Source organism: Cibotium barometz, chromosome 36 (assembly GCF_041138505.1).
Source record: "Cibotium barometz isolate CiBa-2024 chromosome 36, ASM4113850v1, whole genome shotgun sequence".
Lineage (NCBI taxonomy): Eukaryota > Viridiplantae > Streptophyta > Polypodiopsida > Cyatheales > Cibotiaceae > Cibotium > Cibotium barometz.
This window is the reverse complement of record NC_141081.1, coordinates 50919098-50936302: the sequence shown is the minus strand read 5'-3', so window position 1 is coordinate 50936302 and position 17205 is coordinate 50919098. Positions and strand designations below refer to the sequence as shown.

General features: G+C 39.4%; 1 protein-coding gene across 1 annotated transcript; it reads left to right on the top strand.

Annotated features, from left to right (window-relative positions):
- The first annotated feature begins 16427 nt into the window (after positions 1-16427).
- On the top strand, positions 16428-16904 carry LOC147618026 (uncharacterized). The gene has a single exon (XM_086775545.1). It carries the CDS (start codon positions 16428-16430, stop codon positions 16902-16904), a length of 477 nt encoding a protein of 158 aa, XP_086631671.1.
- Positions 16905-17205: the final 301 nt, after the last annotated feature.

Below are 17205 nucleotides of genomic sequence, written 5' to 3'. Positions count from 1 at the left end.
TTTATAAAAATTATGCATAAAATAATTTCATTCAAAGCATAAAAAGAGGACTTCCTACCATATTCTAGGAATTATCATCCTAGATTAATTGAAAGAATTTCATTATAATCATGGAGAAATTAAATTTTTATATTATGCATAAAGGATAAGTTTTTATATCAAAAGTGTTATTTTTACCATTTTTATTTTCATGCATAGAAGTATGCATAATGGATAAATTTTTATATCAAAAGTGTTACTTTTATCATTTTTACTTTCATGCATAGAAGTATGCATAATGGATAAATTTTTATATCAAAAGTGTTCCTTTAATCATTTTTATTTTCATGCATAGAAGTATGCATAATGGATAAATTTTTATATCAAAAGTGTTACTTTTATCATTTTATTTTCATGCATAGAAGTATGCATAATGGATAAATTTTTATATCAAAAGTGTTACTTTTATTATTTTTATTTTCATGCATAGAAGTATGCATAATGGATAAATTTTTATATCAAAAGTGTTACTTTTATCATGCATAGAAGTATGCATAATGGATAAATTTTTATATCAAAAGTGTTACTTTTATCATTTTTATTTTCATGCATAGAAGTATGCATAATGGATAAATTTTTATATCAAAAGTGTTACTTTTAGCATATTGAATTTCATGCATAGGGGTATGAAAAAAATGATTATTTTATTATAAAACTGTAAAGAAAAAAAATGATTATTTTATTATAAAAATATTATTTTTATCATATTGAATTTCGTGCATAGAGGTGAAAAAATATTATTATTTTATTATAAAAATGTTTTTTTTAAATGATTATTTTATTGTAAAAGTGTTACTTTTATCACAATTGAATGTCTTGCATAGAGGTATGCATAAAAGATGATTAGTATATTGTAAAAGTGTTACTTTTATCATAATTGGATTTCATGCATAGAGTTATGCATAAAAGATATTTTTATACTAAAAGTGTGATTTTCATCATAAATAGATTTTATGCATAAATTAGATGCATAAGAGAAATTCTTTTATTCTAAAAGTGTAATTCTTACTAAATTGAATTTATGCATAAGAAGATGCATAAAAGATTGATTTTAATTCAAAAGTGTCATTCTCATCTAAAATGAAATTATGCATAGGAAGATGCATAAAAGATTGAATTTTAATACAAAGTGTCATTCTCATCTAAAATGAAATTATGCATAATTGGATGCGTAAAGAAATTTTATATCAAATATAAGAATTTCCTTGTATTCTATAAATAGATATGAGAAGGGATAGGATGTGATAAGAGATGTATGAGATGTGATAAGATGTATATGAGAAGAGTTAGGATGTGATAAGATGAGTTAAGATGTGATAAGATGTGTATGGGATGAGGTAAGAAGTGTATGTGATGAGATAAGATGTATATGAGATGAGTTAGGATGTGATAAGATGAATTAAGATGTGATAAGAGACCTATGGGATGAGTTAGGATGTGATAAGATGAGTTAAGATGTGATAAGATGTGTATGGGATGAGGTAAGAAGTGTATGTGATGAGATAAGATGTATATGAGATGAGTTAGGATGAGATAAGATGAGTTAGGATGTGATAAGAGGTGTATGAGATGTGATAAGAGGTGCATGAGATGTGAGAAAATGTGATAAGATGCATATGAGATGAGTTAGGATGTGATAAGATGAGTTAAGATATGATAAGATGTGTATGGGATGAGATAAGAAGTGTATGAGATGAGATAAGATGTATATGGGTTGTGATAGGGCGAGAATGGATGTGATGTAAAAGAATAGATGTGAAGGCGTATGAAGCTATATGAATGGAAATGTGGAAATGGATGAATGTATGTGGATGTAAGAATGTGAAAACGGATGTATACATGTAGATGTAGATATATGGATGTGAATGTGATTATGGATGTGGATATATGCATGGAGATGTGGATGTATGGTTATGTATGTGGATGTGGATGTGGATGTATGAATGAGGATGTGAAAATGGATGTATGCATGGATGTGTATGTAGAATAATGAACGTAAATGTGTATGGAAAATAATGTGTCGTCGATATGAGTAAATGGATGAAAATGAATACACATTGAATGGAATGTGGATTAAGTAAATTGGATTGTGGAGGATAATGTAGAAAGACGAGAGTTCAATATAGAAACTGTATTAAGTTATGACTGTTTGTAAATGACTGTTTTATGTCAAGAATGCTGAGGAAGCATTTTGACCGTCTTGTGGATTAAGGTCATGGAGACCTAACTGATAAAGTTGCAACTGCTAACGGAGAGTCAATGGAGGACGTCTCGTGTAGCAAGGTCGACCGAGGTCTTGACCAGCCTCGGTTCGATTTAAATGGTGAGCTTCCGGTACAGTGGATTAGGGACCAAGGAAGCGGCCTATGAGTGAAGCGCTAGGTCACCTGCGAAGGATCCTAGAGGGTGCTGACCATACGGTGCTCGGACTCTGGGTCGCCGAAGATACCCACACGTGCGTCGTGGAAGATATTAGAACAAGGAGTAAGAGTTGTTTTCTGAAACCGGGCATGGATCTGGTTGATTGACCTTGCTGGTCCTCAACGGATGAGTCCATGACTCTTTTATATGGATCTGTGGGTTGATCTTGCTGATCTTCCACGGAGATTCCATTCTATTATATGAATATATTGCCGGTTACTATGAGCTAGGAACTATGGCAAAAGGCCCCTGAGTGAACAGGTGGTGAGCGTTCTGGTTGCCAATGATGCCATAAGTATACCGATGAATGAATGACTGGAAATAAGGATTCAACCAAAGACTGAGGATTGTCATCAGTGACATAATGGTTTCATTAAAAGATTGTTTTAAAGTTAGCTGATGCTAAGAAAAAGGCAATTTCATATTGGGTGTGTAAGTGGCGTGACTAGTTTTATGTTTGCATGAACTTCCGGCTAGGGGGCCTTGGAACTCTTTTCCTTGGTACCCGGGACAAAACCTAATAAAATTCTTAATTGGATCCCATCACTTCAGTGGTTGGGTGGTTGGCTAATCCATGGGACTAGATGGGGTTAGGCTGGACTGATAGATCCGTAAATCGAGATTTAAATTCTATTATTACGATAGATGAAGTAAATCCCGGATAGTAATTGTTCTATGGATAGGAATCAACGGCTGTGCCTCTCTTGATGGGGAAAAAAGCGTTGATCCCAATGATCCAAGTGCAAGTTTCTTCCTTGATCTGACCAAGTACCGTTAGAGGTGCAGTCGGATCAGTTTGATCAGTAATGATCTTGACTCCGTTAGAGTAAAGAGTTATCCTGGTGGAATCGCCCGTGCTTTCCGGATAAAGGAAGTTTTTCTGGTTTTGGTTTTGGATAAACCGACGGATTAGTCTCTTGTCCGGATATCCGTGGGTGAGGCCCCGAGTGTGAGACCCCTGCCCCGTGCACGATGTGCTACTTCCGTTGCTAGTACCCCGAATCCGTTGCGTGGTGGGAACAGGGATCTCTCAGTTGGTATGAGAGCAAAATTGAAAGCTAATAAAGATAATTAAATTCTTATCTACAACTGGTAATAAGAATTCAGAAACAGCATTTTCATAATGTATTTTTATTCCGTAAGCTTCTTTAATGAAGAAATTTTAATCAAAGAAATTATTTTTATAGATGGAAGTTCCCCATTTATCTGGTATTCCCGACCTCACTCAGTCTTAAGATATGATTGCATTTGCCTTCGAGCATCTCATCTCTTCCACTTCAACTCGAACAAGCCGAACAAGACTCGCACGCCATTTTGAGGAATTATATTTTCCTAACCTAGTGGAGAGACAACAGCATAAGTGGTTTGCAGGGCTATATATCCACGCCTCTTGCAACCGGCATGCAATGCTGAGGCAGAACCTCTCATTGGCCATGATTTTGATAAAGCTGAAAATGACACGTGGTGTCATTCTATATCATTCAACGCCTCAAAATTTCAGACTTGCTTGCCGAGTTTATAGACTCTTTAGTCGATTTATCCCTAAGGAGAAAATAATAGCTCCCTTCGCAATTAGAGAAATTATGTAACAGGGCATGACTATGGCCCAGTACCATCGTCTTATGCGTCTCTCGAAGAGATTTTGAATTTTGGAGCCGAGCCACTCTATGTAATTATTGTAACTTGTATATAAATATACAAATGTTTTTTTTAGTGACTGTTTACGGACGATCGGATAAAGAAAAATCGCTAACTCCTTCCTTTATATAAGTCATAACTTTTACTTATCGCTCACAGTAATCTTACTTCCATAGATCTCCCTTCTTCTTAATCTCCTTCATGGCTTGGCAACAGGAATTAGTTTTATCCATGATGATTTCTCACCTTCAAGACACAAGTGAGTCTGTGAAGAAGGATTTTATAGAACAGTACGAGCGCTCACTTTTTCCTCACTTGGGAACGTCTGTAGCTCAGACAAAATGGCGGACCTATCAAGACATAACTAGGGTAACACCTTGGGGTCAGCAGCACTTTCGTAACAATGTCCGCTTGGCCATGGTTATTGAAGCCTTGGGTTTGGGTCCCCGATACTACTGCGTCATGAGATCAAGACATCTTGGGTTTTCTGAGCGGGTCTTCTTACTGGCGTGTTTTCTTCCTCATCAAAAGATATGCCTTTACCCCATTTTTGGCTTGCCTCTCAGAGGTCCTTTTGTTAGATCACCTCATACCACTGAGATAGGTGCGACAATAACCAACAGAATTATTTCTATAGATGAGTTACCTTATACGTGCGCAGCTTGTGAGTGCTGCTTTTGTGATCATATGATGGACGGGCTTATGGAAGTGTAAAGAGTTCTTCTATCTTTACTGTATATGTTCCAAGAATGAATAAAGTTTAAATCTTGTTCTGGTCTTGACCCTTACTCTTTTTGAAACTTTTTTTAATTAGTGGTTAATCTTAATTAAATTTTTCTCTAAGTCTCATGTTCGTGCATTTTGCAAAAGTATCCCAAGTTTGCGAGATGAGGACATCTCGCGTTTTTCAAGTGGGAGAGAATGTAAGATTCCTCCCCAGCCTCTCAAAATGTCCAGCATATTTCCCTGTAATCAATACCCTCTTCAGAAATATAAGAGATCTTGTCTCTGACTGTTTTGGCATAGAGAGAGAAAATATTCTAGAGAGAGAATATTCAGATTTTGAATAATTCTGGATAGAAAAATATCTCATATAATTAAGATGAATTCCCTTGAAATAGAAATTCAAAAAGAACTTTCCAATGTGCAATTGGAATTAATTGAAAATGGGTATAAAGGACCTTAGCCTAAGGGTCTAGAATTTCAAAAATTTTAGATTATGGTCCAATTAAGGTTCCTATGGACCAATTGGATCAATCCATGTGTAGGGAGAAGATAAATCCAATTTTGTAAGATGGCAAACCATCAACCAAGCCATCTTTATGTGTCTACTACAAAGTAGAATAACTCAAATCGCCAAAGCATGCATGCCACAAAGAATCATCTGCAGTCTGAGAGACTAAAGTAGTAAACTTATAAAGTCCATCTTCCTATACGCCACGAGCAAAAACGAATCCCGTGGCTTGGTCTCCAATGGTTACAAAGTCTGCCAAAATTGAAGCCAAGATCTGGAACATAAAGAATATTGGAGAAGTACCTCTTGTCGAATGAAGTGCGGAAGACAGGGATGGTGCTAACACCTCTGATGGGAATGGTAGAACTATCACCGATGGGTGATATCACACAAGCACTCAAAGAAAGAAGAAAACCAATAATGATGATTCGTCATGTGAGAAGTCGCACTTCTATCCAGGAGCCAAGTGCATGACTTGAAAGTGAACAAAGCAGAATGGCCCTCAATGGAAATGCACATAATACCTTCCTTAGAAACCACTGTCGACGGAGGTGAACTCTGATGCCTTCTCCTTCTCTTTCAAATCTTGCTTCTTCTTGAAGCATTTGCTTTCAAGATGACCAGGCTTGTTGCAATATGAACACTCCTCATCCTTGGAACTCTTAGAAGAGTCCCCTTTCTTCTTCTTACCTTGTTCTTCTTTCCCTTGTTTTCATTATGGTTCTTGCTGAATTGGCACCACCTAAGGCGGTGCATGAAGTGACTATGCCATCTACTTGCATGACCATAGGAAGAAAATCCTTCCATGTAATCATATTAGGATTGTTAGAAGAAACAATAGATGAGAACAACGCTATACAACTCTCTGAAAACACCAAAAACATTGAAAACGCCACTAAAAGAGCTGATACATCATAAGCAGCCTATTGAGGGTGGATACGCACTTGGATATGGAAGGGGTTCCACAAACTCTTCATCATCACTCATTTGTATAGGTAAAAGGACTGCCTTGCGGCGTGCTTTTGCTTTTGCTACCCTTGCTTTCGCTTCTTCACGAGCTTGTTGCTTGAGTAAAGCTTCGCCTTCCTTACGTTTCTTAGCAGCATGCATCCGTGCAAAAAGGCCAAGCTAGTGCAAGGTCATGTGGCTGTGATTATACTCAATCTTGTGGTGGTCGTGGAGACCAAGTGATCGTGGAGATCGAAGGCCAAAGTTGGTGCAAGGTCACGTGGCTATGATTGTACTCGAGCTTGAGGTGGTCATGGAGACCAAGTGATCGTGGAGATCAAAGGCCAAGTGGGTGCAAGGTCATGTGGCTGTGATTATACTCAAGCTTGTGGAAAATTAAATAAATACCGTAAGGGGCGCCACGGTTTTTGGGGCCCGAATATCTCTCTGTGTAGGAGCACTCTAGCTCCCTTCTCTCAACTCTTTCTCTTCGAGTTCGTGTGTTCTATTTTTGAAGGTTAAGTGCTTTATTTAAAAGTGAAGGTGAGTTACATTGGTATCAGAGCAGAGCTTGGGATCTTCCATTGAGATCCCCGATCCAAGTATAGAAGACCTTCAACATGACAGGAACGCAAGAAGAACAAGTAGAGATTGATGCGATTGACTTAGAGCGGGATCTTTGAAGTGAGGCGGTGACGGTTAAAGACTTCCGACTTGTTTGTTATCTCATGCAAAGACTACAGGAGGCCCCTGAAAATGCCCTCTTGAGGAAGGATTTTTGTACAAGAAATCCCGATCCAAGAGAGAGAAACCTTCTTCATGAATCAACAAAACCTTGAATTTTCACATTAAGAGGAGAAGAAGAAGAAGAAAAAGTAGCAAAATTCACTGTTTGACAAGATTTGACCAGGTTTGATCGTGCGTTTGCCGTGCATTGACATGGGGTTGACCAAAGTCACAAGTGATGGGAAGTGGGAGAAAAGCAAGGATGGAAGTTTCCATATATAAAAAAGCAAACTTTTTGCATCCAAAAGCAAGATTTTGACCACTTTTGAGCGCTTTTTGGGAGAGAGAAAGATCCTAAAAATCTCTTAGACGGTTGGGAATTTGAGGATGAGGCAGAAGGGAAAGTTGCTTCTTTTTGCAATATCTACCTAATGACATGAAAATTTTTTAATTATTATGGTTTGCAAAATTAGGGTTTTCAAGCCACATGTGTCGAAGTGGTGATTGTGGTCAAGTGAAGGCTTGGAACTAAACTGCTTGAAAGGCGCTCTTAAGACCAAGAAAAGCTTGATGGAATCAAAGGATCCAAGGAAAGGAATTTCAGTGGGATGTAAGTGGAAAAAGATGGGCAGTCTCAAGCGGCCTCAAAGAAGATGGGAGAAGTCAATGTGAATCAAGCAATTTCAAATAAGTGTAACTTTATGCTAAAAAGGGGATTTCGGCCTGAAGGAGCTACAAGGTCTTCATGTAACTTCAAGGGGAAGACTTCCTCGAAACTGGAGTGGTACAAAAAAAAAACAAGTGCTTCTGATGTGGAGGTGATCATATAGTTAAGCATTGTCCTAAACAAGGAGACTAAGCCGCAGACTTCTCTAGTAGTTGCAACTATTTCAGAAGTTAATAGTGGATCTGAGACTGATATATGCCTAGCTTGAGAAAAGCTAGGAAACCGAGGAATTCGGACCAGCTGTCGAAGCTGGTCAAGCATTCAAGGGCAGCGGAGGTCCAGACATCCCTCTAATTGGATAAAGAGGAGGATACAATAAGTCCCTTGGAAAAAGATCGAGCAAAATTTCTTAAGCAGTCTCAAGATTGTTTTAGATTCTATTCCGGGAGGGTTACCACCCTCCCGGAATAGAGGGTTACCACCCTCAAGAGGAGATGATGATCATAGGATTAAGATAATCTCCTCTTGAGGGTTACCACCCTCAAGAGGAGATGATGATCATAGGATTAAGATAATCTCCTCTTGAGGTTTCCCAGAAGATATTTACAAGACTACTTTCAGGACCACTTTCAGGACCACTTTCAGATTATATGCGTATTTGGTGATGTCCTTTGGCCTCACTAGCACACCAGCCACTTTCAACAGGATGATAGAGCATACACTGGAGTGACATCATCGTGTTCTCAAAGAGAGAGGAGGAACATAGAGAGCATTTGGCAAAGGTGTTCCAAGAACTGTGAGAGAATAAGCTCTATATAAATGGTAAGAAGAGTGAGTTTCTTTTGCAAGAGATTCACTATTCGGGACTTATAGTCTCAAAAGATGGGATTCACATGGATCCAACCAAGATCAAAGCCATCAAAGAGTGGCCAAAGCCGAAGAATTTGCATGAAGTGAGAAGCTATCTTGGATTATGTGCCTACCATCGACTCATTCAGAAATTTGCAGTCATAGTAGGTCTACTTCATGATTTGACCCGCAAAAAGGCTAAGTTTACAAGGGACAAAGCAAAGAAATATGCTTTTCAGACTCTGAAGAAGAAGCTTATATCGGGACCAATACTTATCTTACCCGACTTGTCCAAGCCTTCCGAAGTGGAATGTGATGCTTCTGGAGATAGCACTAGAGAATTTTTCTTAACCAAGAAGGACATGCAATAGCCTATGAGAGCCGTAGGTTGCGTCCAAACGAGCAGTCGCTGGGAGTTTATGAGAAAGAGCTATTAGCAGTTATACCTGCCCTCAACAGATGGAAATATTATTTACTCGGAACTTGTGATCAAGATGGATCATCAAAGTATTCAATATTTTATGACTAAACTCTCAGAAAACCAAATGAGATGGGCTAATTTCTTATCTGTATTCATATTCCAGGGAAGCAGAATACGATAGCGGATGCTTTGTCAAGGAAGGCCACAGAGTAAATGCAGTGATCATAGCATTTCATCAAGAGCTCGATGAAATGAGAAATCTTTATCTTGAAGATGAGGACTTCAAGGATATTATGCAAGCATTGTTGGATGGCCAAGAGAAAGAGCATTTTGCCATCAAGACGGCTTCCTAGTCATGGATTCAAAATTATGTGTTACTAAGGGTTTGTGGCATAAAGTGATGACCGAATCTCATGACCACCACATCACAGATTCAGTCAAACAAACTGAAGTGGGTTCCAAAGAAACTCATTGCCTTAGAAGAATCCCAAATCTCTTCAACAACAATATCCAATAAAGGACTACAATGGGTTCCCAAAACAGGTTCTACTAATGTCAAACTAGAGACAAAGGCCCTTGAATCAGATAAGGCTACACTCTTAACCTCAACAACTTCGTATTTTGCAACATTTGTAAATCCAATGTTTGATCCAAACCCCTCAACATCTATTGTAGATTTCAATGCCTTTTACTTCTAAAGTTGGATCAACTTGCAGAGGAGGTGTTTGCATTGGAGCATGCGCTATGCCTCAAACATGGCAAAATGAAGGGGAGTTCAAAGTCAACCAGTCTAAAAAAGGAGACCCCTACTCAAGGTACTATATTTTCTATTTGTGTACTTCAAGACACAATCAAAGAAGTCCAAAGTCACCACCAATGAAAACGTATTGATAGGCATAAACAAATGAGCAAGGCGTCAATCCCAATGCTTCAAGTCATATCTACACTGTGTACATAGTTTGCATGTGCTTAAAGCTTATTTCTTTTTCTTCATTTGGCATGGAATTATGCTTAAGCTAGAGAGTTGAGCTATTAAAAATGCCCTTTTAGGAGTAATGGCGACTATTGGAGTGCTCCCAAGTGCTCTATGTACTACATTTACTTCTAAGAGCATCCATCATAACTCTTCTCTTGCACATCATATTGTTTTGACTGCATATTTTGTGTATGCATACTAAGGTGTCTTACCCTTGGAAACATACATTAGGCACCTTTTTGCTTCCATCCATGCACTATCACCACATGAGACACAATCTGAAAAGAAAGCTCCAGCAGATGTACATACTCAATAAGATCAACAAGCCAGGATACTTTTTTCCCACTGGGTTTTTTTCCCTCGGCCAAATCAAGTGTCAAGCACCAAAGTTGTTTTTATTTCTCATGTAAATACAACCCTAAATAAATCGCCAAGCTACTTCACTCAATGCAGCTGATATTGAGATTAATGAATGCTCCAAGCAACAAAGTCTCTATCACCACCAACAAGTGAGCTTCACAACCAAAAGTTCAAAGCTCATATGACATCTACCCACACTGCTCCAACATGGGGAGGTACTTATATGCTACACATCAGTAAGTATTGGTATAGTAAACTTAGTCATTAGAAATTCTTTTCATAAACTGGTTGCTATTAACACTTTTCCATGCATGCTAACCTCATTTCATCACATTTATGCTTTGGCTATGTAATATGGTAATAGCTTCCACGTTAATACAATACCAGAAGTACCTGCTAGCCATGTTCTTCAAGAGCACAATGATTCCCCATGGCTTAATCCAAATGCAAAAAATCTAATGCTTTGAAAATTGTGGATCTCATTTACCTTAATGGTAATTAAATCCATGACTCAAATCCTACTATTATTAGTCCCATTCCAAAACTTTAAGCCTCAATTCATTGGATCTGGATCATCTACATGCCAAACGTAACTAACTTTCGAACATTTTCTTTTCTCATTTGTAAGAAATTATTACGCTAACTCCTTAACAATTGTTCCATTAGGACTTGTTTGGGGTCTTCTTGGGCCCTTTAATTTGCCCCAAGCCTAATGACAGTCATTAAGGAGTGGTGCAATGGGAGAAGGCCATGTGGAGAAAAATGTTGGGTTTCCCTGCCCCTAATATGTAGGGGTCAAACTTGAATCATACCATTTTTTTTAAAGAAATTGGGCTGAAAAATGCAAAATCTTTCAATAAAATCAAATTTCCCACCTTTTTTTAATAGACAGCTCAAACTGGCATAAATGACCCCACCTCAAAAAGTGGGCTAGGGCCAAAAACACCCCCCCATCATTATCCCTCATTTAAAGCTACTTTTCCCTCTCCCCACTCCCTCTTCCTCTCTCTAAAACTAGCAATTCGGTTTTGAGTCTCTCTCTAACTAAAAGAGTCTTTTTTTGGCCTCCTCCCTCCCCATTCTGCCTTCCCCTTCCCTCCTAAAGTTAGATCTATCTTTCTGTGCCTTCTTGGCTATGGAAAGCTTGGAAAACAGTCCACTTTTTCCCCCATCAAGTCCATCCTCTCTTGCTTGCACACATTCTTCACTCTCCTCTTGCTAGCTTATACATATTCTTGACTCCTCTTGCCAGCTTATATGCTCTGCTAGCATTAGGTTGCAGAGATCTTCTTGGCTATGGAAAGCTTGGAAAACAGGTCACTTTTTTCCCCATCAAGTCCATCCTCTCTTGCTTGCACACATTCTTCACTCTCCTCTTGCTAGCTTATACACATTCTTGACTCCTCTTGCTAGCTTATATGCTCTGCTAGCATTAGGTTGCAGAGATCTCACACACCTACAACTTCATAGCATTTAGCTTAATCGGTTAGCCAAGCACAATGAGTCGCCGACCTCGTTCAAGGGTGGAGTCCTTTAGCAGCAGCAGCAACGAACAAGACGGCACTGGCTTGTGGGTTACAAGCACCTTTACAAAAGGAATGTGGGTGACGATGCATCCAAGCACAAGGGGAGCCCACAAAGTCTCTCGCAGATACATAGGGTTAAAGTCATACCATTGGAAGGGTCGCATAGTGGATCTCAAGCAGGGGGCTGACGGAAGCAAGCAGGTGATGATCCAACACGTCTACAAGGCATCGCAACTCCGTGTTGACAATGCCAATCACAAACGCTTTCCTGCAAATTGTGCTTCTTGTTTTATGGGCTGCACTGAGACATGCTAATATCATTTCATGTTACGGAAGCTTGATTTTTTCAAGTGTGTTCTTGTAATGTTCTGTGCAGACATCTTTCCGTCGACATTTGTGGAATGGGAGCCTTTAGAGGCCCTTTCTGGAACCTTTGAGGCGCACCACTTTGAAATCGGCAAGCTACTATATACTGGTTGTTCGGCATCAGAGCTTTTAGAGCGCTCAGTTTTCTTCTTTCATGCAAAGTATATTGTACCCACGTCAAGAGATGGTTCTGGGACTCTACGGAGGCTCCCTACACCAAGTCTCACGGACCATGATTGGCCAAAGCCTGACAATACTTTGGTTGCACTAACTAGACGTCGGATTGAGATTGATGTGTGCAATGCAATTGATGAAGTGCACCTATGGGTCACATCGTGTGACTCTCACGTTCTTCATGCCTTTACATTTGTTTGTGTTTTTGTTCAAGGAGGCTGATGTTCACCGGACTCTTACAATGTGGATTGCAAAGGGAGGCACAGTAATGAGTGCCTTTCTGCCACCTTCGTGGGATTTGAAGGTTATTCAACATTAGGGTGACAAGATAAAGTGCATGGTGGTGTCGGAGAAGATGGTCGTTCGGTACCAGCTTGGAAAGCAACAACTCTCTATTTTCTTTCCTTACAGACATTGGAAGCTGACTGGAGGCGAATGGCAAGCACTCGATTCGGACATCAACAATGCAGAACATCTTGATGTACATGTTAGCACGCAAGCTAATGTGTGGGATATCGTAGTAAATGCTGATTGGAATATGGCGAACCTAAGGGAGTACTTAGGCCTTAGGTTTGCACTAAAAGGTGACTTTTCATTTGTGATTGATAACACACCTCTACGTAAGAGGAAAGAGGCATCTTACTTTTGTAAAAGCATTCCCTTCCCTAGATGTATCCATATCAAGCAAGCTATGTAACAGATTTTGAGAGATTAATTCAAAACAATTTTGGCTACTCGCAATTTGCGTTCAATTTTGTGCACTTTTATGTCGCGTGTTTTTATTTTTTTGGAGGTTGTAAGAGGGACCCTATGGCCATAGGGCCATAGGATGCTCCTTTAAATAATTCTACTACCTAGATCTAGAGACTATCTATAGTCACTCTTCAGAGGAACCCTATGGCCAAAGGGCCATATGCTCCCCCTCATCAAAACCATTCCTCCCACTATATTTGTATCCCTTTATTAGGTGAATCACATCTCTAAAGTCACTCTTTATAGGCACCCTATGGCCACAAGGCCATAGGCTCTCCCTTTTCAAAATGATTCTAGCTAGCTAAATGTGCTTCCCTTTATATGGGGCATCACCCTTGCATTGTCATGTTTGGAAGGAAGCCTATGGTTGGAGGGCTATGGGATCCACCTCTCTAGCATTCTTATAGCTAGGTTCATTTCCTCTTCATAGTAAGTCTTAAGAGAGGCACCCTATGGCCACATGGCCATATGTAGCTCTTCTCAAAATATTCATCCACCTAGACTTGCATACCTACACCTAGTGCTTCTTTGATCCATAGTAACTCTTGGGAGGCACCATATGGCCAAATAGCCATAGGCTCCACTCTCAAGCATTCTTCTAGCTAGGTCCATAGGCTCTTCTTACGTACTATTGAAAGGTATCCTATGCTAAGACATCCATAGCATCTCCCTTTCAAGCATTCTATCCATGGTGAATAACCTCCCCACAATATCTCTTGCATAATCACCTCCCCATATTCCCTCTTGCATCCCTTTGTAGGGTCATAACTTTAGAGGAACCCTATGGCCATAGGGCCATAGGCTCTCCTTTTCCAGCATGCTTCAAGCTGTATGTGCATCCATTCACATGGTGTATCACCCCTACATTTTCCTTCTTGACAAGCACCCTATGGCCAGAGGGCCATTCACTCTTGCATCCCTTTGTAGGGTCATCACCCATCCATAACTTTAGAGGAACTCTATGGCCATAGGGCCATAGGCTCTCCTTTTCCAGCATGCTTCAAGCTGTATATGCATCAATTCATAGGGTGTATCACCCCTACATTTTCATTCTTGACAAGCACCCTATGGCCAAAGGGCCATAGGCTCCCCCTCTCAAGCTTTTTCTAGCCAGTCTCATAGATTGTTTATAGTAAAGTCTTGAGAGGAATCATGTCCTGCTCTCTAGCATTTGTCTACCTAGATTTGTATCTCTTGACATGGTGCTTCACCACTCCATAGTAACTCTTCATAGGCACCCTATTACTTGAAGCCTAAAGGCTACCCCTCTCATGCATTGTTCTAGCTACATACACTCAATAGTCACTCTAGAGGGGTACCCTATGCCTAGAGGACCATAGAATCCCCTCTCAAATATTATTTTAGCTAGATTTTTGCACTTAACATGGGCTTATTTATCTCTCTTGAGAGGTACCCTATGGACAATGGACTATGGGCAATAAGCTCCCTTGTAGAAGCAATCTTTTAGCTAAATATGCATATATTCAATATATAGAGACGCTTGAGATGCACCCTATGGCCAAAGGGCAATAGACTCTCCCTCACAAGTATTTTTCTAGCTAGATGTGCATATCTTCATAAGATGCATCACCCCCACCTATTCACCAAGGATCCCCCTATGGCCATAGCGCCATAGGCTTCCCCTCTCAAGGCTTTTTATCCTAACATCAATATCTTCCTAACTAAAAATTTGTAGCTTATGTACTTATCTTTTGGAATAATGTCTAAATAGTGGCTCTTGTGTTGCAGGTGTGGAAATGTCTTCCAAGAGAAAGTCCTCTAGCAAACCACTCCCCATCAATGGTACTGAGAGGAACTTGTGTCTTGGTACCTTGATTTTGTCTTGGTTGATGTGGCACTACCTAGAAAGATACACTTGTTTTATGGTGAAGACAATGAATCTAGTTTTAAGGATTGCGGAGCTATTGAGATTGTTAAAGAAGACATGTGTGGCATGGACATGGTCCCATGCATTGAGGTGACAATAGAGTCCAAGCAAGCATACTTGGTAGATTATGCAACATTTCAACATGGAAAACTTAACAAAGAGGGACAATATACTATGCTTAATGGAGGGTGGTTAGCAGACAACGTAAAGAGTGGTATATAGTACACAACCACAGCATTTGTGGAGGCTTTTGAAAAGGTGCATATCTTCATAAGATGCATCACCCCCACCTATTCACCAAGGATCCCCCTATGGCCATAGGGCCATAGGCTCCCCCTCTCAAGGCTTTTTATCCTAACATCAAGATCTTCCTAACTAAAAATGTGTAGCTTATGTACTGATCTTTTGGACAAAAAAAAACTATGAATAATGTCTAAATAGTGGCTCTTGTTGCAAGTGTGGAAATGTCTTCCAAGAGAAAGTCCTCTAGCAAGCCACTCCTAATCAATGGTACTGGAGAGGAACCTGTGTCTTGGTACCTTGATTTTGTCTTAGTTGATGGGGCACTACCTAGAAAGATACACTTGTTTTATGGTGAAGATAGTGAATCTAGTTTTAAGGATTGCGAAGCTATTGACAGTGTTAAAGAAGACACATGTGGCATGGACATGGGCCCATGCATTGAGGTGACAACAGAGTCCTAGCAAGCATACTTGGTAGATCCTATAGCATTTCAACATGGAAAGCTCAACAAAGAGGGAGAGTATACTATGCTTAATGCAGGGTGGTTAGCAGACAACGTAGAGAGTGGTATAGAGTCAAGACACAGGTGTGTTGATTGATTTTATTTAACCACCAAGCGTTACTCATGAACCCGAAAGAGTTTTGGATTTTCATGAGCTTTGCACTAGACACCAGGTTAGACAACAGGTGTTAGTAGTTAAGTCTCCTCTTCTTCTTCTTATTTGGGACCTTCATGTAAAAGAAAAACCTGCACCTTTGCCCACAAATGTTGTGTCCCCTCACAAGAGTTCTTCCAACAATCCCCTAGCAAGCACTTATTAACTTTCCATAATTATTCCTATGAGGCAATCTATTCTCAAAGAGAAGTACTCTCCCTATGCATTTTTCTACCTAGATTTGCATTCAAACACAAGGTACATCATCCCACCATAGCTATGTTTGAGAAGCATGCTTTGGGCATAGGCTTCACCTCTAAAGCGTTCTTTAACATAGATGTGCATCCTTTAGAGGTTGCAGCACCCCTACATAATAGTAACTCTCAAAAAAGACCCTATGGCCATAGGGCCATAGGCTACTCATCCCATCTTCGATACACGAATCTATTTAAATTGATTCAAGAAGACATATTGTCCTAAGACCGGGATTCATCAAATTTATGAAGATTATATTAGAAAGATTTAATGATGGGATTTGGTCAATGGCAACGACAGAGAGTAATGTTCTTCAAATATTGAGAATGCTACAAGACAGAGTAGGAGAGATATTGCGTTGTTTTGTAGTTTGCGCTCAAGATGCTTGCTACATTTGTGAAAGTAATAAACTAGTTAGACCTGATAATCCAACAGTTCAGGCAAAGTTCAAACCATTGGCCAAAATCTCAGTATGCTTTGAATGTGATGCTCAGAGAACGGTTCTTATTGATGACTCTCCATACAAGGGATGTGTTTCACTTGACAACAATTGCATATTTCCTATAAAGTTTGATGAAGAAAAGATCGTCGAAAATATTTTCATGGAAGAGTTTCTCCCATACTTATTGCGGCTTGATGAGAGCGAAGATGTGCATGAGGTCGTTGGCTCTCATCGTTATTACGAACAACCCCCAATATCTAATGAAAATGAATACAAAGGCACCAAGGATTTTTGGAAAGATCGCAACTTGAAATGGTCATAGAAGACAATCAACATAGATAGGCTACCACTTGTAGAGAAGATACAAAAGCTTGTTTGTTTGACAAATAGGAGGCATTAGCTAATGTAAGAAGTGAAAATGAAAACAAAAGAGAATAGATAAAAGAAATAATGGCAAAAGAACGAATCAGTATTGATAGCATGAAGGGACCACAAATGATTTCTTTAGCTAGAAAATTGGGTTGTACCACACCGCAGTTGAAGCCAACCACTACAAAGGCTTTCATAAAGAAGGTGTTGAATGAATATAATCTTCTCCATCTGGATAGAAGTCGCTAAGGTAC

Bases quoted from the DNA above. Each gene is read 5' to 3' on its own strand.
- LOC147618026 (XM_086775545.1), top strand. From the start codon at position 16,428: ATGGCAACGACAGAGAGTAATGTTCTTCAAATATTGAGAATGCTACAA.